A 22,844-nucleotide genomic window follows, 5' to 3' on the forward strand; every position below is an offset into this window, starting at 1 on the left:
CAACCATTAAAATTAAAAGATTGCTACACTAAAATAACAATTATTAAATGATTTTAGTTAAAATAACAGTAAATTGTCCTAAAATTTTTAATAATAAACCTAACTTTCTCATTAATCTATGTGTCAAAAAAAAATATTTTCACTCTCTATGTACTTTTTTTTTTTTTTGCTTCAACTCCATTTCAACTGCCTAATATAATCGATTTATATAATTACCCTTATATTTTTTTAGTAAAAAAAATCAAAATAAGGTATAATTCATTCTAAATGCAACACATTTAAACTAAAATATAATATATTATCTATCAAATTTAGTACGATTCTTTTTCCACTTAACTAATCAATTGATAATTCATTCTAAATGCAACACATTTAAACTAAAATATAATATATTAATCAATTAATTCTAGTTAAATAGTATTGAATTTAGAAGAAATCATATCTCATTTTGGATTTATAAAAAATAATAAGAAATTATGTTCTTAAAAAATAATAATATAATTTCTCTTAAATTTAACATTATTTAACTAGAATCGAGTATATCAATCGATTAGTCAAACGGGAAAAAAAAATTATATTCAATTTGATAAAAAAAAATTACTAGATTATAATTTAAATGTGTTAAATTTTGAAAAAAAAATTATAGCTCATTTTAGATATTTTTTTTATAATAAAAATAAAAATAATTAAATAAATGAGTGTACATTAGAAAATTAAAATAAAAAAAAATACACATAGAGAGTTGGAAATAATTTTTTTTTTTTTTTTGACACAAATACCAGATACCGAGGAAGTTAAGTTTGTGTGTAAGAAATATAGGACAATTTATCCTTAAAAAAACTCCAAGGTGAAAATAGATAAAGTGCTTCAAAAGAAATTTAATCAAAATAACTCAAAATCGGAGGTAAAATTAGGGACGGATCTAGTGGGGGAGGCGGCATCGACGATCGTCCTCATTGTCGACGATGAAACTCCTAGTATTATGGACTTCTATCAATGGAGATAGAGGATACGTCACTGGATAAAACTATTCTAGTTAAAACAATTTTAAGTGAAGCACATAAAGGATATTTTAAATAAAATATTATTTTATTGTTTAAAAAAAATAAAGTGCTCATTTAATCATAATGATTATAAAAGAAACTATTTTAATTTTCTGCCAAACAGAAATTTGTTTTCAAATGATCAAAATCTGAAAAAGATGGTACCATCTGAAGTTTTATCAGCAAGCATTCTAAGAAATAACAATAATAAAAATCATAAACTCTTTTTACAATTTTAATCAAAACTTATTCATCAAAATTAAAATAATTTTGATAAAATTTAAATAAATTTGACTAAATTAAAAAATAAAAAAACTTTTATACTTTATTTGAGCATTTTTAAAAATTTGTTTATTTAATTATTACGTTGATAAAATTTTTATTTATGAATATGACTCATGAACAGTTCATCATTATTAAATGAATATAGATAATATCTTAAGTTTTGAACACCAAACTTGCTCGTGAAATTCAGTAGTTAAAGTTCTACATCCAAAATGGAGCTAATCTAGGATTTGTGCGCTTAGGCAAGCCACTTCTAGCGCCTAAAGCTCGGCACCCAGCAGCAGCCTGTAGTGAAAATACACAATAAATACTCGAGAGCTATTTGAGCACATATTCCAAAATATATTCAGCAAACAAATAGCATTTTGTATCGAAATTGACTTAGTTGATACTAATAAACTTTAACAAGAAGACGAGCTACTGATAATTTGAAATTTGATGAATTTTTAATCATCAATCTGTTTCAGAAACTAAGTTTGATCAATAGTAAGTGTTATAAGAGGATATCTTTGTGCAATGAGTTGAGAGGGTCCTAGATTGATGAAATAAATAGCATTTTGTATCAAAATTTTATCAAAATTGACTTAGACGCTACTAATAAACTTAAACGAGAAGACGAGCCACTGATAATTTGAAATTTGATGAATTTTTAGTCATCCATCTGTTTCCGAAAATTAGTTGATAAACAAATGTTATAAGAGGATTTTGAGAGGGTCCTAGATTGGTTGTTTTTTAACAGAGTTGTATTGTCGGAAGTACTGGAGAAAAGTGATAAGCATGAGATTTATACCACTTGTGAGGCGAAAGGAAGCATCTTCTCCGGTGACATGCCAGCGCATATGGCTAAAAAGAAAACAAAAGAAGCAGTCAGATGTAGCAAATAGAAAATACCGACAAAAAATGAAAAGAAGAAGATGATCACTGATTATATCAAACACAAGTGTAGATTTAGACCTAAATTAGGTTTACTCAAAAGGGAAAAAAAGGTCTCATGTGATTTAGTTGTTGGAAACCAACTTTTCTGCTGATCACTAGGTGTTTGATTTTTGGCTGCGTGTTAGCATTTGGATTTTAGCGGCAGAAATGCATGTTTGTTCAAACAAATTCGCTCTCTATAAAAGTAGTGCTACTACTATTATTGCCGACCAAGGGAGAATAAAAGGATAAGGTAGTATGTTCGAAATTCGTTTGACATATGGATATGCTATCAATAGGTGTACAAACCATAAAGAACTGCTCCGATAAATGCATCCCCAGCACCAGTGGTGTCGACCAGCTCTGATGGAGGGATGACTTCTGCTTTTCCTAGAAGCAACCTCCCACTTACTGCACCAATTCCATTGGCACTAATTCTCAAGCTAGACTGCAAATGGAAATCACTAGATATCAGCAATAAAATGATAGTTTCGAAGTTTAAAAGCAATAACCAACAATAATCAAGGATGAACCAAAGTCATCTTGTTTGGAAGATCAACAACTTGTCTCAGTTAGTAGGATCGAGCAATAAGAGCTAAAATTAAATCATCATCAGGTAGCATCGCTATTCAGATTATAGACACTGGTAATTTTCAGGAGTATAATGAAAAGCCATTTACAGAGCTAGATAATCAAACAACAAAGTCATTAACTGGAGGAAGCAACTGAGAAATCAATACTTGAGTGGAACAGCAACTGATTTACCTATTTACAGCATGGAAAGTTACTAACACCAAGTTCCAACTCTCAAACAACAGAGAAAGAAAACTAAAGATAAACCTCTACTATAAGAAAATACCTTTGATGATATACATATTGGGAGAAGAGAACTTGCATCCATGCTGGTCTTTAGTGATTCCAGTAAACTTTCAACTACTACTTCCTCTTGCCCAGAAGCTTCTGTGCAAATCATATAAAAAAAGCATAGGAAAACAAAGAATATCTTCTGTGTAATAATGGTAAATGTTAACATGGCTATTAGTTTGTTCAAACTGTTAAACAAAAATACTACTCATGCTTATGTACTTACCATTTGTACTTCTTTCAAGCATTATACAACCCTTCTCTCCAAGGGTCACAATCACAAATTTCAGATTAGGCAATCTTAGAAGCATGGATATCAATGCACTTGCAGTAGATGGGGCATTTGTCCACGTCTGTAATAGACATCACATAAATGATTGTAGTTGCAATGCAAAAACAAATTTTAAACGGCAATGTAGTTGAACAGTTCGTGCACATATCCATATGTAACTATACGGCAGACAGTCCAGTGGCAGCAGAGTTTGCAATTATGATAACAGAGTTCCCAGTCCAAGATGTCCTTTGAAGTGCATGCCCAACATAATTGAGCACATCGAACAAGAATTTAAGAAAGGAAGTTGTACTAATCAATGGACAAATAGAGGTTGACAACATCAAAAAGCCGATGTAGTACAACAATGACAAAAGCATATCTTCAACTAAGAAAGGGCATTTCCATGTTTGAAATTGTTGAATACTTAAGAAAATTCCCTTAATTGTATGGATTATGATTGATTTAGATTAGTTTGATTATAGAGATTGTGATTGATTATAATTAATGATTGATAGACATACCATAATTATAGAATTCTCTTTCCCTCCTTATGTATATAAATACCTACATGTAAGCGGATTATTTTTTATGAGAAATATATGATCTCTTTCTCTTTTACATGGTATCATAGCAAGGTTCTTCTGCTTTGACCTAATTTTTCTGCCGCCCTGTTGCTGCTTTCTGTTGTTGTTGCCGACTCCTACTACTGTTGTCAATTTCAGTGTCGATGTCCTTTTCTGCCGATTTCGGCGCCGACGTCCTTTTCTGTCAATTTCGGCGCTGACGCCCTGTGTTGCCAATTTCAGCACCAATGTCATTTTCTGTCGATTTCAGCACCGACGCCCTGTGCAGCCGATTTCGGCACCAACATCCTTTTCTAACACAAGTTCTTCGTGTGACTACGGGCCGTCTTGACACTAGTTTTGACACTTCGGCTATGGCTGCTCATGGTTATGAATTCTTTGGGGTCATAATAGTAGTCACGGTCTTGGTCGTGGAACTGATACCACCAAGAGTAGTCGTTCGTGTGTTCATTGTGGTCGTTCCAACCATGCCTTCGAGAAGTGTTGGACGAAGTTTGGTAAGTCTGATTGGGCTAATAATGCATCAACCAAACTATCGACTCCATCACCCGACATTGGCTCGCTCTTCTGCTAGCATTCCCTCTGCCACTGCCTCGTCCTCTCTAGGTGAGTTTGTTGTGTCTTGTGATAAGCCTTGGATGTTGGATTTTGATACGTCTGCTCATATTACGGGTAACAAGTCTATTTTCTCTTCCCTTTTTGTTTCCTCATCTTTATCCCCTGCCCGTCTAGCCAATGGTACTTAATCTCCGATTACAAGAAGAGGTGTTGTCAGGCCCACTACAAATATCACTCTTGATAATATTTTCTTACACCTAAATTTCCTTTTAGTTTACTGTCCATAAGCCAGCTAACAAAAACTCACAATTGTTCTGTATCCTTTTATCCATCCTATTGTAGACCTGCACACGAAGAGAATAATGGATGGAGGACATGAGAGTGATGGCCTATACTATCTGGATTTGATTATACATGTAAGTTCCCGAGCACTCTCAGCAACTGTATCTCCTTATTAGTGGCATTGTCATCTAGGCTACCCATTTTCTTCCACTCTCAAAAGTTTAGTTCTCCTTCCGTCTACTTCCAATGCGAGTCCTATGAGTTCGGAAAACACCATCGTACTTCATTTCCTTCTAGAGTTGATAAACGTAGTTCTTTTGCTTTTGAACTTGTTCATTGTAATGTTTGAGTGTTTGAGGACCTAGTAGAGTTTAGTCAACAGGAGGTTTTCAGTATTTTATAATTTTTATTGATGATATTCTCGCATGACTTGATTATATTTATTCAAAATTAGGAGTGAGATTCCTGAGATGTTAACATCATTTTATAACGAAATAAAAACTCAATATTCTGTTGTCTTGCGCATTCTTTATACTGATAATGCACTTGAATTCACTAAAACAACAATGTAGAATATAATTCTCATGGCATAATTCATCAAATGTCTTGTTCATACACTTCCCTAGACGTAGCTCGTTTTCTTCTTTGTCACATGCATGTTACTAAGTTTTTGTGGGGTGATTAGGGGTGAGCAAAAATTCAGTTAAACTGAATTAATTGACTGAACCAATCGAAATTAAAAGTTCGGTTCGGTTAATTCGGAAATTCAATTTTTTTTCTAGAAATACCAGTTTAATCGGTTCGGTTTCGGTTTTGAAATAGAAATTCGATTAAACCGATAGTTAAACGGACTAAACCGGAACCAAATCAAATTGAACCAAATCGGAACCAAACCGAACCAATATTATGATTTGAATTGAACCAAACCAGGACCAAACCTATCAAATCAAACCAAGCCAAACTGGAACCAAACCAAACCAAATCGAAAAATTCGATCGAAAACCGAATTAACCGATGTTTTATCGGTTCGTTTGGTTCGATTTTTTTTTTGAAAAATTCGGTTGGTTCAGAAAAAGTTCGATCGATTCATTTTTGGTTTAATTAGTTTAGTCGATTCAGTTTAATTTGATTGCTCACCCCTAGGGGTGATGCTATACTCACAGTTTGCTTTCTCATAAATAGGATGTCTTCTACTATATTCATAGGGATATCCCCTTCTCTTATCTTCATCCTGACAAATCTCTTTTCTCGATGCCTGCTCATATATTTGGTTGTGTTTGTTTTGTCTATTATTTTACTCCTGACTTGAATAAATTGTCCCCTCGCTCTATTAAATGCATCCTACTTAGATATTCTCGCACACAAAAAGGGCATCGTTGTCTTCACCCACTCACAAAATGCAATTACACTCGTGCTGATGTTACTTTTTTTTAATCTCAACCATATTTTTCCCGCCATGTAGCTCAGTCACATGATACATTAGCATCTCCTCCATTACCTATCCCATCATCCATGTCTCCCACTACAGATGCTCTGTCTCCTAAACCATTGCAAGTGTACATAAGGCGTGCTCGGCCAAAACTAAATTCATGTTCCTCACCACCTCTTCGTGCAAATCCTGATGCTCCTCGCCCCTCCGATATTGATCTACCTATTGCTGTTTGAAAAGGCATTCGATCTTGCACTACTAATCTTTTGTCTAATCATATTTCGTTTGATTACCTTGGTCCTGCATTCCACGCTTTTGTTGTTTCTCTATCATCTACAGAAGTTCCAACTTCCTACTCTGAGGCTTATCAACACTTGGCTTAGCAAACTGCAATGGATGAGGAGATGTCTGCCCTTATCTCTCATGGTACTTGGGAGTTGATGGTTGCACCACCTTATGTTGGTATTGTTATCTGTTGTTGGGTATTTACTCTGAAATTTAAAGCTAACAGTACTATTAATTGATACAAAACTCGTTTAGTGGCCAAAGGATTTATACTAACTTATAGTGTTGATTACTTTGAGACGTTCTCTCCTACTACTCGCTTGAATTCTATTAGAGCTTTGTTCTCCTTGGTTGTCAATTAATCTTAGTCTATCAGCTAGATGTGAAGAATGTCATTCTTTATGACGATTTGCATGAGAGATCCAGCGGATGTTGCTAGGGGGAGAATGCCACTATGATTTACAGACTTAAAAAGAGCATTTATGGTCTTAAACAAAGCCGAAGAGCCTGGTTTGATAAATTCAGAAATATAATTAGTATGGTTGGCTTCAAATAGTGCAAATCGGACCATTATGTGTTTGTACGACAAAGCACGAATGAGATTATCATTCTTATTGTTTATGTTGATGACATCCTAATATCTAGTGATATATGTGGGATAGACAAAACTAAAATATTTGCAGCAACACTTTGTGATGAGGAATATGGGACGCCCTAAGTATTTTTTAGGAATTGAAATTGCTACCAACAAATCTGGAGTTTCATTATGCCAACGGAAGTATGCTACAAATTTACTCAAAGAAATTGGATTGTTTGGAATGAAGCCGGTTGATACGTCTATGGATATCAATTCAAGTGTTTGGAATGATACTAGAGAGTTCTTTAAGGATAAGGCAAAATATAGACGGCTTATTGAGAAACTCATCTACTTAATACTAACAAGACTTGGCATCTCTTTTGTAATTGGAGAAGTCAGTCGTTTATGGATAAGCCGAAGTAAGTTCACTACGATGTCACTATTAGGATTCTTAAGTACATTAAAAAATCTCCAGGAAAGGATTGTCATTTAAGAGAAATGAGCACCTAAAGATCGAAGCTTATTTTGATGTCGACTATGCTGGATCTAAGATCGATAGACGGTCCACTTTTGGCTATTGCACTTATGTAGAGGGAAATCTAATAACATGGTGAAGTAAGAAACAAACTGTTGTTGCTAGACCGACTGTCGAAGCAGAGTACAAGAGTCATGGCTCACACTATAACCGAGATGTTATTTCTGAAGAATTTGCTTGGAGAATTAGGGTTCACCTAATCATTGCCAATGTACTGTGATAACCAAGCAGCTATTCACATTACAAGTAATTCAGTTTTTCATAAGACTAAGCATATTTAGGTTAACTGTCACTTTATTCGTGAGTGTGTAATGAGTAAAAAAAATTGTCACTCCATTCGTATCATTATCCAACTAAGTTACTGATGTCTTTACTAAAGCATTGTCTCCAGGGTAAAAAGGAGGAGAAAGTGAGAAATAGAGGGGAAGAAAAAGAGAGTAGGATTGTCACTTATCCAACCAAGTTGCCGATGTCTTTACTAAAAGCAGTAATTTTTTTCAATCCTACTCTCTTTTTCTTCCCGTCTATTTCTCACTTTCTCCTCCTTTTTACCCTGGAGACATTGTCACTTATGATAGCACACTGTTGCAAATGAAGACAAACACGCCATCACAATCCTTTCGCCCACTTTCTGCTTCCTTCATCTCTGCCCCTCTTCTACCTCCCTTTTCTCTTTCTTATCCTCTCTCACTCCCTCCTCTCTCTTTCTTGCAGGGTATTGTCGCCTCCGAAATATATTATTGTTGACCAACTATTCTCCTCCTATCACCTCCTTTCTTCTTTTGCCTTTCTCTTCTTCAATTTTTTCTGCCTCCGTCTTTTCCTTTCCCCCAAGGAAATTATTGTTGCTAGCAGTAGTGACATGCGTTGACCTTTTCTCCTCGCTCTCTTTTCTCTACCTCTTTCTTGATCTCCACGTATTTATTCCTCCTCCCTCTTTTATCTTTCTCTCTGATTCTTTATGTTTCCTCTCTCCTCCCTCTTTTTCTCACGTCGGTCTACACCAACAAAGAGGATACATGAAAGGAAGAAGAAAGGAACCAGAGAGAAGGAAGAAAAAAAAGAGAAAATTATGCATAGCTTCTGTGACATAAATCACCAAAAATTTTGTGATGGAAGTTTATCCATTAGTATCATAGCACAAATGGTAGTAATGTAGCACCAGTAATGAAGGGAACAAAGCATGGTTTGAGAAAGTAAAATAACCTGTAAAATGAGATGATGTATTTGTTTGAACTGCTAAAGTATAACTGGAAGATGCATTTTCCTAAATACTAGGCCAGAAAGCTTGTATTAATGAAATATGCTTGCCTGTGGAAACTTTTCAGAGCAGACAACATAAGTTGCCAAATTAAGTAGATCATTTAATCCCTCTCTTGGTCTTTCTGCGTCAATTAACATTGAAATTTTCCTTCTACTTGCCTGTGCTGAAGATTTCATAGGAAGCGATTAAATGCAATGCATTCCAGAAACATTCAATTTAAACGAGCACATACCCAGATTAAAATAGCACATTTCAGAAACTAAACCAATAAGCAGGCATAAAATGATAGACAAACACCAATATGTATGTGCATATGGACATATCCACGCACACAGACCCCTTGTGTGAGTGGTATCCACATATATACACATGTTCACACAACACTTTATAGCTTTTACACCAAAAATATCATAAATGCATAAAAATCACTCTTAGAATGACTTTAAACTGCCAATGCATAGGAATGTGGTTGGAGGTTGATTATCTGTTTAGATTATTTAGTAATTGGTGGTGTTAGCACGCTTATTTGTTGGTCTTATTCCATTGTTTATAGTAATGGTTTTTGTTTAATGCCTTTGCGCTGAATGGTTTTGGTAATGGATTGATTGAATCCAGATGTTGTATGGCTATTCAACTCACAACTTTGAAATTGGAAATTTTGCGAGTATAGTAAACAGTTGAAGAGGAAAGATCATCTAAATTACACAGTATGCAATAGAAACTGGAAAGATAGTCATTAATTTGAAATAGTTGGACTAGTAAATAAGATAATCCTACCCACTTATATCAACTGAACAACTAATATCTAATAGATATTTGACAAGTGATATACTATGTGCCATCTGTACAGGCAAAATCAATCAGAGAAAACAATTCAGCATCTGGATTAAATTTTTATCCTAGTGATCAGCTTGCAAAGGACATGAATAGTGACTTCAAGATCCATTACCAATTCAAACTTTTTTTTTTCATATTTGCAAGAAATTATTTTTTTAGATCATGCTGATACACTTTGGAGAGCAATATGAACTATGAAGTGTACAATATAATCATGATTACCTCTTGGGCAACAACTAAAGCAGTTTCCCATAACCTCCCATCAAAGTACACAAGGTTTGCACCATCCAATGCAGATGATAAATTAGCATGTGTAAGCTCTTCTGGAACCAATGGAGGATTTCCAGGAGTATGAATACACGTACGAGTTTTCCTGGAAACATGACAACCAATTAAGCTTCTGTTTAGCTACTGGGAAATTAGTTAAATCCTTAAATACTAATACAAAGGTGATCAGTCAATCTAACACAGCCTATCAGGAAAAATAAAGAAAGAAATGGCATCAAAACATCAAGATGATAGCACACCATCCTATCTAAAACAATAACATAATCACATATTGACATATGCGAACCATAAGTTTGGCGGCAGGGTTCTGGTCCAAGTAAAGCTGATATCTACTTGTCTGACAGGCATCAAAATCATGGCTTAAAATTGAAACAACTTAATTAGCAAGGCACCAATATAATTGTTAGATTTCCAGACCAGTATCCACAACAAAGAATTGAAACTGATGTTCACCAATTAGGTGTTTAGAAAACATGAATTTTCCATCTTTTACCAATCCAGCTTTTGAATGGTTCTTGGTGTAGACTATAATGCTCAACATGTAAAGTTAATGCATTCACCGAGTGTTACTAATCCTGGAACTGAGTGGATAACTGCTAAAGTTAGTTATTTACAATAAAGAAAGGTAGACTTTACTCCCTCAAATATCAAACATAAAAAAGAACTGCTGAAAAGAAATTTCATACGTTTGGTTGTCAACTATTACATAGGTGAACGGAGAATTTCCTTCCTTTCCAACCTGAATAATAAGGACAAAGATAACAAGGTATCAATACTGGTTCCACCCATCTTTAAAAGAGGGGAAAAAATAGCAAAGATCATAAACATAAATGCTTGATCAATTTGTATAATAAAGTAAATGAAGAAGGCATAATTACACACCACCATAAAGGAAGTATCTACTCCATCTGCTTCAAGCTCCTCAAGCATACTCCTCCCTTGAGGGTCATCAGCTACCTTAGGAGGATCAGGAAATGGAGATGAAAGTTAGGAGTTAAGAAGATAATTTAGCCTAAACTCTAAAATACCTTTGAGAGTTATGATAATAACTAATTATTTCTCTTAAAATCAGTTATTCCACCTAATGATCTCTAATTCGAGAAAACACTTAAAAATTAACAACTAAAAAATAAGGCTAACACTTAAGGTACTTTGATAAGATTGAAGAGAAGCATCTCCAAGTTTGAGCCCTTGGCCTGACATTACTTATTGGTATACAATGACACAAGAATAGATCAAAGAGGTTTGAAGATGAATACAAAACCATAACCATCCAATTCAACTCCATCTCCAATAGATGCCAAACACACCTAATAATTGAATCACAATTTAAGCCATAATCATTAAGCGATTTTACATGCCAAAGAAGAACACTAGAACTTTCTGAAATGCAAATAAAAAATAACAATGACTAAAAAAGGATAGCCCGATGCACGAAGCTCCCGCCAATATGGAGTCAAAGGGAATGATCTATTCTACGGAATCTTACCCTGCACTGCAAAAGAACCAAGTAATAACACAGAAAGTTCGATAAAAAAAAAAAAACCGTATCAACCCTAGGACTTGCTAAAGAAGCTTCAACATCCCTTTCCTTTTCTTACATGACATAGGGTGTCACGGAGTAGGTTAATAGATTCTAGACACGCACATCAACGCTTACACATGCGGAGGAGAGACAAGAATAATGGCAAAACATGTCACCATATAATGTGCTAGTCTCGTCAGCCTCCACATGATAGGGAAGGATACTAATGTTGTATTGCACAAAAAATCTATCTAATAAAACTATCATTTATTTGCATTGCAGTAATGAAGAGCAAATAGATATTGTTTCAAATATCTTCCTATACCTAATTACCATTGTTTTCTTGAGACACTAAAAGGAGGAGAAATGAGCGAAGCCGAATCAACATTTGTGTTGTTCAAGTTTGTTTAATAAGGTAATCGAACCAGGCAAGCTGAATCTAAAACTAACTAGGGTGTTGAAACGGTTATTCAAGCTTTGTTTCTTCTTTTTTTTTTAGCTTGAGCTAGGTTTAAGTTTAGTTTGAACTTGATTCATTTAGATATTATCGAGCTTTTAATTCAAACTTGTTTGAATTTTTCAAACTTTTTACATTTTTAAGCATATTTAGTTGGTTAATGAGCTTAATATTCATTTTGATAGATTTTTTATTTATTTATAAGTTTGATAAGAATTTTATTCATGGACATTATTCACGAATAATTCACCATCTTTGTTCACAAACATTAACGAGTTGAACACATGTGTGTTCTAGCTTGTTTATTTAATTTAATGAGTTGTTCAAGCTTGTTAGTTTAATCGTCTTTGTGTATACTGAACGAATATAAACAAGCTCTTACGAAGTCAAACACCAAATTTGCTTAAAGCATTTAGTTCCCCTAACCTAAAATAGAGCGACTGATATTCTAGTGACTATGAGTCTAAGTTTTTAAAAGAATTGACTAGCTACTAGTTTGTGTTTTAGTATGCAATTTCAATGGTGATTTGAGATATCTATAAGCCAACCAGAATTGCTCTATAAGTTCCATAGAAAAATTAGTATTTAATTTTTAAAAAATGTTTCAAAATGGGAAATGCTTATGTTGAAATGGATAAAGTTGCAAACTGAAAAGGCTCACATCACTTTCCAATAATATATGGTCCCTGAAATCTAAGTCTTCACGGTTGAGGGGGTAGAATGTGTTGGAAAATCCTGAATTTTCACTTTTCTTTTATATTTCACATGGCAAAGAAGGATGTTGATGATATTTGCTAAGCAATTAATAATTTAATGTATACGGGTTATGATGGGTCGGCTTGGCAGTGAAGGAGGGGTCTAGGTCGAGAAAGATAGGAAGGGTATATAGTCGGTCGAGTGAAGGTCGGACGAGCATCCATGTGCTCATATATGCTCGACCGGACAAAGCTCACCTGAGCATAAAGGCATTTAACCCTATGCATATGATTCTCAGCCTGTTACCGATCGATCGAAGGTCGAGCAAACACCCATGTGTTCATATACGCTCGGCCGGGCAAAGCCCGCCCAAGCGTAAAGGTATTTAGCCTTATATGATTCTCAGCATGTTGTCGGCTGACCAAAGGCCGAGCGAACACCCACGTGCTTATATATGCTCGGCCGGGTAAAGTCTGCCTGAGCATAAAGGCACTTAGCCTTATGTATGACTTCTAGTATATTACCAGCCGACTGAAGGCCGAGTGAGCACACCCATGTGCTCATATATGCTTGACCGGGCAAAGCCCGTTCGGTATTTAGCCTTATATATGATTTTCAGCATGTTATCGACCGACCGAAGACCGAGCGAGCACCCATGTGCTCATATACACTCGGGCGGGCTTTGTAAAGGCACTTAGTCTTATGAATGACTTCTAGTATATTACCGGCCGACCGAAGGCCGAGCAAGCACCCACATGCTCATATATGCTCGGGCAGGCAAAGCCCGCCCGAGCATAAAGGCATTTAACCTTATATATGATTTTCAGCATGTTACCGGCCGACCGAAAGCCGAGCGAACACCCATGTGCTCATATATGCTCGGTCGGGCAAAGTCCGCCCGAACGTAAAGGCACTTAGCCTTATGTATGACTTTTAGTATATTACCGACCGACCGAAGACCGAACGAGCACTCACGTGCTCATATATGCTCGGTCGGACAAAGCCCGCTCGAGCGTAAAGGCATTTAGCCTTATATATGATCTCGGCATGTTACCGGGCGACCGAAGGCCGAGCGATCGGTCAAGCAAAGCCCACCCGAGCGTAAAGGCATTTGACCTTATATATGATTCTCGGTGGTTACTGGTGATGGAAGACCGAGCGAACACCTACATGCTCATATATGAATCGTAAAGTCCGCCCGAGCATAAAGGCACTTAGCCTTATGCGTAGCTTCAACATATCACCGGCCGATTGAAGATCGAGCGAGCACCCACATGCTCATATATACTCGACCGGGCAAAGCCCGCCCGAGCATAAAAGCACTTAATTTTATATATGGTTCTTAACAAACAAGTACTCATGAGCTCATATATGCAGCTGGCCTTAACAACCAACCGAGACATGACCAACAAGAAATATTCTTAACATGTGCGGCCGGCTTGAACGACCGGCCGAGACACACCTAACAGATGGTATTCTTATTATATATGCGACCGGTTTAAAGGATCGGCTGAAAATATAACAACCTAACAGATTTGACGAGAAATATCTTCTAGAAGCTTCTTCAGTTATAATAACGTGTCCCCATCACAAATATAAATCATAAATGACAAAAGAGGTACATTTGGGGTAAAAAAAAATACCTTAAAGGATTATTGCACGAAATATAGAAGATGACTTCATCTCCTAACAAACCCTAACAAACCGAGGACTACTTCACGACTACGGAGGTCACATGAGGTAGTATTAAAAGGGGGGATCCTCTCCGTTGGCGAGGTATGCAAGTTCTAGCATCTAAACTCTGTTTCACTTGAGTTTCTGTTCCTCTTCCTTTCTTCCACCATTGAGAGAGAAACCGACTTGAGCGTCGGAGGGCCTAGCGAAGGATTCCCACCCCGATCTTAGGTCACTAACGCTTTGTTGGTTTATCTTGTTGTGCGTAGGATCGCGGAGGGCTTCTTCCAAATCTCTAAGAGATTATCTTCATCAGGGATCGTCGTTCACTGGAGTCGGCGCACGTCTTTGCATATTTCAGACAGGATCATCCAGAATATAAATTAGGTGTTTTCGAAACAATTATAGCTCTAATAATCTTAATATAATAATAAAGCACAGATCAAGCATTAAAAATCCTCACCTTCCATATTATTTCAACTCATTTGGCAATGTCTTCATTCCATATTACTCTGTGTTTGAACTTTCAAATGTCAAGTCTATTCGTAATCAAACAGATCATGAGAGGAGATGACAGGCTACAGATAAATAAACTGTGTCATTCCTCACGTCTTATCTTTTAGCCTGGGTCAGCCAATTAATACATAGTAGCATAGCACAAATCAATAGTTCAAATTCTAGCTATCCCCAGTATTTCATCTGTTTGATGGTTTGTCTTTCCACTTTTAGATTGCACCACTCTTTTCTCTAAGTTATAGGTATAAATTATAACAAATGACTTACACATAGGAGGGAGAGAATTCTGTATATATTACAATTTAAGCATTTAGGCAGAATACTCATCCAAATCATGCTTGAGAAGATTTTATGAAACTAATCATTCAGGCCCAATTAGTACATGCCAAGAATTGATTGATAGCCAGAGAACTCTCAATCTTTGATTAGCACAGAAATATATAGCTGAATATCTTGAATATTTTCTTTGTGATGTCCCCTTATTTGTTAACACTTCCTATAGTAAAAAAAAAAGTAGCTTAGAGATCTAATCATGATATCATTGAAATGGTTGCCCTCTGTGTAGACTATGCATACGCTTAATTGTCTGGTTGCACAAACAAAGAAAAGAGATTAAATTACTAAAAAGTATTTGTTAAAAGTCCCAAAAAGAATACACGAAGTAACAAACAATCCTTGAAAAGTATGTGAATCGTTTGGGTGATAATTATGTGAAATATCACTTGAGGCATTTCTAAAATGACTAAAAGAATTGGTTGCCAAAAACTAGTGGATTGATGTCCATTATAGTACATTGCAGGAATGATGGGCACAAGTAGATGGGTTATCAAATATTATATATACGATGTATCTAATACTTATACAATGTATCTAATATAAGTATTAGATGAACAGGGTCATTGGTTTAATGAGTTCGGTTCTAGATTTAAGATTTTACTATGAATCTATTATATACAATGGTAATCTCAATTACGAAAGCAATACAATATATTTCTTATCCCCAAATTTACATGGTATATAATTCAAAATCCCTTTTCTATGGTTAAGGTTTTCCCAAACGAGACATTTCCCTTAGGAGGTCGTTAGCCTCACCCTCTCAATCATCTCTTTCTATCTCTCTATCCTCTCTTTCTCTCTTCATATTTTCCCAACCGCAACTTGCTCGTTCATGTTAACTATTTGCCCCTTTTCCATAGACAACAAGTGTTGCCGCTACCTAGGACACACCTAAATTTGCTCTTGACGATCTTTTGTGAGCAACTTCGACATGAATAACAAGGCAACAACCAATACAGGACCATCCCTCCTCTTGCATCTACAATGACTCTAACCACTCTGTATGCTCTTGCTTGCTTACAATGGTGGAAGATGTCAGGGACGACTGCCATCTCCTTTGTGTGTTCTCCATCATTGCCTAGCCACTATGACTCTATCCTTCTTCCACTTGAGACATTACCCAAGAAGGTAGTTACACCTGACCGCAACCACTTCACAACCTCATCTTGGCACAACACTATGTTGTGGAAAGAGACAAACACAAAGTACCAAACTTCCACAATGATAAATTTATCAAAGAAAATATTATTGAATCAAAGATAAATTACAAGGGGAAGTTGGATCTTTTAGAGGCTTCAACCCAACTAAAATTGGAAAAAAAAAATTAACCAAGTGGTGTAAAAAATATCAACTTATCAAAAAAGACTCGATAACTTAGGAAAAATATTAAATATGATTTGGACATATAACATTGAAAAAACAAATCTAGATACCTAAAACTCTTTTCCTGACTTGCAGAAACTATGAGAGACTACCAAATACCTCTAAATTAAAAAAGTGATCTAATTTCAAATTTGGATCATTCTCCCCCACCAAGAACTTGATTCTCTAAAGTGCGGAGATTAGCAATCAAGATTTGCATCGCTGAGAATAAGTACACAATAGGCTACTTTAAAGTGCATCTAATGGAGAAAGTCCAGTCACTTATCGTAGTGCATCAAATAAGTTAGGAACGAGCTGTCAAAGTTCATACTATGTGATCCAAACATCATTAATGTCTGAAAGCCCCTATCCATGAACTATGTATCTTCGGGTACATCCATGTAGGGCTATCATTATATGAGAATCCACAATGCTTTCAATCGGAGGGGCCAACAACATCATAGAAGGATTTGCAAGTACTAGAGCTATAGGAGTACAATCTATGGATAATCCAACAAACAACGAAGGAGACTTGAATGCCCCCTAATATGGTAATATGTTCTCTAAATAGAAAATTTTACCCATGTTTAAATCAATTGGTAGGTCAATTTCATAAGCATTAACATTAATCTTACTCATAATATGGAAACACGGGAGAAACAAGGATGAAGTTTCTTAAAGGAATTTTTAGAAAGGCATTAGAGTGAATGTGAATAAGAACATAGTTAGCTTCATTCCATTCATTATATTTACAATGTACGCCAGCATGCATTTTATAATTTTCATTATTCAAAGCAATTTCCCCCCTAACATTAGAATGACAAACCTCTCATCACTCTAAGATGGATTGGAGGGGGTAGATAAAGGAATTATGTTCATTGGTTGATGAGCTTTTGATCCATGTACAATTTTGAATAAATATTTACCCATGGAACGATTTAAGGAGCTGTTATCAGCAAACTCAATAATTGGCAAGACAAAATCCCAAACTTAGCACTCAAGTTTATCTTCAAGTGATGTATATTACAATAGATATTCATAGGTATCTGCTAATCTTTGTCCTAGAACCTTTCTTTTCTGAACATCTCATCTTCCTTCAAAATTCCACCAAAACATACCTAATTAACTTTTAAGATAGGATGCATTATAGTGAATTAGTTTGTTTAGCTTGTACTCTATAACCATATTAAGACTATTTATCAAAGGGACCAACAAAGCAATTTCAGAATCTTCTAATACAACTATTGAAAATGGAGAATGGATGTGAGAAAGCTTCATTAATTCATGGAACAACCAAAGGATCTTACAAGACTCAACCTACTCAACTATAGAAATATTAGCCAAAAATCAAATAACTCAATGCAACAAACCTTTGAAATTACCCTGGGTTTTAAACCCAAACGTGCAGCACAGGTCAAGGCATTCCCAGTATTTCCACCTCCTTCTACCTGAGCATTTAAATTGGAACCGATACAAACTTCTTGAATATAGAATGAGCAACCAATTAAAAATTTAATTGTATTATTCTCAGATTCTAAGAGAATTACATTCCATTTTTCTCAATGCTGCAGCAAAATTTTTAAAATGGCATGGGCCAAGGATAGTGTCTTTTCATAATACAAGTAAACAAGAAGCAAAAAAGGTCAGATTTTCCATGCCTAATCCAATTGTCAAAATTTTCAATTTAAGAAATTTAGCCCGCCTCAGGTCTCATTGTAGAACCTAAATTATCTGACTAGAGTACCGTTAATAAGATTATAGAAGTAACACCATTGGTTGTTATTAATGGGGAAAAAAATGAACATCTCATTTGACATTCCAATTTTTTGGCTTCTAGTAGTTCCAAAATCCTAAAAGAATCATCTCAAGTCTAGTTTTACTTACCCGAGCCAGTACATACCAGGAACATCTAGAGCAAAAGAGTTTGCCAAAACAAAATACTTAGTAGAAATGTATTAAAATCCCATCTGGCTCAAAGGTTTCCAAGCTACCTCATATTAATTGAACTCTACCTAGAAATCTCATAACTCCGCCCATGATGACTGGTCATGGCCGGTCCCAAGCCCGGATAAAGGAGGAGGGTTGCGTTAGGTTGTCAGCCAGCGTCAAACTATGGCAAATATTCATTGAATGAATCCATTAAACTATTGTCTAATGCTAGGTTGTTCTCCGGAAAGAACGTGTTGCAGGGTCCGACTGTAACGTCTCGGCAAGGACCGCTACATCTCCAGAACTCTGGTGTAGTGATAAATATGGAAGAGTTCGCGTTATAGGGTCCGACTGTAACGTCTCAGCAAAGACCGCTACATCTCCATGAGAACTTGGGTGTAGTATTAAATAGGCAAGAGTTCTCACATCATAGGTTAGATAAGAACAAATATGATAGGAAAACTAATAATCTAAGATTTGGAACATGGAATATAGGAACTCTCACTGGTAAATCAATGGAGGTAGTAGATATGATGATTAGGAGAAAAATTAGTATTTTATGTATACAAGAGACAAAATGGACAAGTGAGAAGACAAAGATGATAGAGAACTCAGGTTTTAAATTATAGTACACTGGAAAGAGTAAAGCAAGAAATGGAGTCGGTATCATTGTAGATAGTTTGTTAAAAGATGAAGTTGTAGGAGTAGTTAGAAAAGGGGATAGAATTATAGCTCTTAAGATAATAGTGGCGAAAGAAACTATGAGCATAATTAGCGTTTATGCACTACAAGTAGGATTAGATGAAGTTACCAAATTAAGGTTTTGGGAGGACTTAGATGAAATATTACAAAATATTCCACCAAATGAAATGATTTTAATAGGAGGTGATCTAAATGGGCATGTCGGAGTGAAAAATGAGGAATATGAGAGAGTACATGGGAGTTATGGGTTTGGAACGAAGAATGAGGAAGAGAAAACTATATTAGATTTTGCGATAGCATATGACCTTATATTAGCTAATACGTTTTTTAAGAAAAGAGAAGAACATGAGTTACGTTCAAAAGTGGAAATAATAAATGTAAATTGACTTTCTTATGGTTAGGAAGAAGAATAGAAAGATTCATAAAGATTGCAAATCATCCTTAACTACCCAACATAGGGTAGTAGTGTTAGATATACGCCTCAAACATAGTATCAATAGAAAGAAAATATATAAAATTCCTAGAATTAAGTGGTGGAAGTTAAAAGATGAGAAACAAAATATATTTAAGGAGAATGTAGAAATACAAGCATTAGGTGATATATACGATGACTGTAATACAACATAGGATAAGATGGTATCAAAATTGAAAATAATAGCTAAGAGTGTACTCGGTGAGTCAAAGGGACATGCACCACTAAGTAAAGAATCTTGGTGGTGGAATGAGAAAGTACAAGAGAAAGTGAAGGAAAAACGAATAGCTTATAAGGAATTATATATTTGTAAGAACGAGGAAAACTTAAAAAAATATACAATAGCTAAGAAAGTAGTGAGTGAAGCAAAAAATGAAACTTTTGAGCGGTTATATCAAAAATTGGATCAAAAGAAGGAAAGAAACATTATTGAATAGCTAAAGTGAGAGAAAGGAAAACAAGAGATCTTAGCGAATAAAATGTATTAAAGATAAATGTAATAGGGTATTAGTAAATGATGGGAAATAAAAAGGTGGAAGAGGTATTTTCATCAACTTTTTAATGAAGGTTTAGGTGATCAACTTAACTTAGGTAATTTAATTAGGTCAAATGAGCGTAGGAATTTTAATTTTATCGTAGAATTCAAACTTGAAATAAAACAAACTTTAAATGAGATGCACGATGGAAAAACGTTGGACCGATGATATTAGATAGAGGTATGGAAGTCTCTTAGGAAAAAAGATGATTGCAAAATTATTTAACATGATATTGAAAACGAAAAGAAACGAAATAAATGTACTCTGGTTCCCTTATATAAGAAGGAGGCATCAAAATTGTGAACTATAGGGTATTAAACTAACGAGTCATACTATGACTTTGGGAAAAAGTAATAGAAAAGATTAAGGAAGGAGAGCACGTGGAAAATCAATTTGGGTTCGTGCACGGAAGGTCGATAATAGAAGTTATCGTCTCCTGCAATTAATTGAAAAATATCGGGAGAAAAGCAAGATTCACATTGGTATTCATTGACTTAGAAAAGCATGATAGAGTCCCAAGAGAACTTATATGGAGAATTTTAGAAAGAGTGTTAGCGTAACGTATATTGAACTAATTAAGGATATGTATGAGGATGTAACGACCAAAGTGTTGAGGCGGAGTAATCAAGCCAATAAAGATAGGTTACATCGGATCGTACTAAGTCCCTATCTTTTACACTAATTATGGATGAACTCACTGCGCACATTCAAGACACGTGCCATGGTGCGTGTTGTTTCAGATGATATTATTTTGGTAGATGAGACACGTGAAGGAGTAAATGCTAAGCTAGAATTTTGGGAAACACTATAAGGGAAAGGTTTTAAGCTTAGTAGATTAAAGGCAGAATATATGGAATTTAAGTTTAGGATATTAAGTAATGAAACAATTGTTAAGATAGGAGAGGGTTGCTGGAGCAGAGATTTAAATATTTAGGATCGTTTTGAAATGATGGAGGATTGAGAGAGATGTCTTCATGAATCAAGCGGGATGGGTGAAATGGAGGGCGTCGGGTGTTTTATGTGACCGTAAAGTACCTCTTAAACTTAAAGGTAAGTTCTATAAAACCGCAGTTAGACCTGCTATGTTATATGGAGCTGAATGTTGGGCTATGACTCGAGCACATGAGCAGAAGATGAGAGTTGCAGAGATGAGGATGTTAAGGTGGATATGTGGACATACGAAGATGGACAAAATAAGAAATGAGAGCATCAGAGAAAAAGTCGGAGTTTCATCTATTGAGGACAAACTCCGAGAGACACGTTTAAGATGGTACGGACATGTACTTAGACAACCAATAAATGCTCCAGTTAGGCAATGTGAAACTATGATAAACATGCATATCAAATGAGGAAGAGGAAGACCAAAAAAGACTTGGTTAGCAACAATAAAACAAGATAAAATTTATTTAAATATAGATGATGATATAATAGGAGATAGAGCTCAATGGCGTAAAAGGATTCATACAGCCGACCCCACCTAGTGGGAAAATGCTTGGTTGTTATTGTTGTTGTACCTAGAAATCTCATGACAATTGCAAGGTTCATAGTGTTGCTTAGCAAAGTTCCAAGTTTCCAAGTGACCCAAAAGTAAAGAAAAGTCAAGTTTTTGGAAACACATAATACTTCATTGTTCATTTTCTCCTTGGACAAAACTGACAACTCCTAATCAAAGAAGTTATGTGAATGTAAATACATTCATCTAATCAAAGAAAAGAAGAATCTATAAAAAAAAACATTGACAAGCAAAACCACAATATCCATCTTTTCAAATTTACACCGTCCAAAAACAAGACCAATGCACTTCACCTTGAGGTTGACGCTGCGGATCTTGTCATCAGGCTTGGGGAAGGCAGCCACCGTCGCCAGGAAATCCACCGACACGGCGCCACAACCCAACTAACACGGAAAATAGATTTTGTAATCCAGCAATCATGATTAAGCTAACGGAAGGGGAAAGAAAACATACCACGACTCCATTGTCAGGAGGCGAAGGGATCCGCGAGGAAGAAGACATCTGCGCCCTATCAACGGCGTACACACAAAAGAGAAAACAAACATAAAATAGATGAAAAAATAAAAATAAAACTACAGGAAGAATAGCCATGCCTCGAGAGAAGAGGGAGAAGGACAGGGGCGGGGCGGAGAGACTGCAAGGGGTTGAGGAAGGACGGCTTCATTGGGGTGGATGTCAGGGACGCAGATGTGGGTTTTGTGGTCGTTGGAGCTCCAAGATAAAGGATAGAGTGTGGGTTCGGATCGGAAAACGAGGGGTCTGAATCCGATTCAGATCGTGGCGGAAAACGAGAAGATGATCCAGTGATCATGAGAGGAGACTAAAGCCCAAAGAAAAATTCGATTGAACGGAAAGGAGGTGATTCATACATGAAGTCGAACGATGTCCGCCGAGATCGAACCAGACGTCGCCGAGGAAGGCCGGTAGCGTCGACAGTGATTGACCTGCTGACTCGTTTCCCCGACGACTCCGCCGCGCTAAAAGAGACAACAAAGTGTGAACCGGATAGTGAACCGTACGGGCATAAAGAGCTTTATTTGTTCAGCTGTTTACTGAACTACCTAAGTACTTGAGTTTACAAAATAATCATTTTACCTAGGAAAATT

At 35.8% G+C, this 22,844-nt stretch overlaps 1 protein-coding gene across 4 annotated transcripts; it reads right to left on the reverse strand.

The window, feature by feature from the left end:
- Positions 1-1,435: 1,435 nt before the first annotated feature.
- On the reverse strand, positions 1,436-22,714 carry LOC121976177 (ribokinase-like). Of its 4 annotated transcripts, none has more exons than XM_042528218.1 (13): positions 22,608-22,714; positions 22,192-22,246; positions 22,032-22,121; positions 17,957-18,034; positions 10,903-10,977; positions 10,707-10,759; positions 9,955-10,105; positions 8,943-9,053; positions 3,334-3,460; positions 3,103-3,203; positions 2,553-2,691; positions 2,119-2,171; positions 1,436-1,613 (listed from the first exon to the last, which is right to left on the reverse strand). In XM_042528218.1, coding segments are annotated over exons 1-13 (1,119 nt in total). In that variant the 5' UTR covers positions 22,610-22,714; the 3' UTR covers positions 1,436-1,529. The 4 variants fall into 4 exon arrangements, with proteins under 4 accessions (XP_042384152.1, XP_042384150.1, XP_042384149.1 ...); XM_042528216.1 differs by lacking the exon at positions 22,608-22,714 and adding an exon at positions 22,332-22,544 and having other exon boundaries at positions 3,103-3,200; XM_042528215.1 differs by lacking the exon at positions 22,608-22,714 and adding an exon at positions 22,332-22,540.
- Positions 22,715-22,844: the final 130 nt, after the last annotated feature.

This window comes from Zingiber officinale, chromosome 4B (assembly GCF_018446385.1).
Source record: "Zingiber officinale cultivar Zhangliang chromosome 4B, Zo_v1.1, whole genome shotgun sequence".
NCBI classification, from domain to species: domain Eukaryota; kingdom Viridiplantae; phylum Streptophyta; class Magnoliopsida; order Zingiberales; family Zingiberaceae; genus Zingiber; species Zingiber officinale.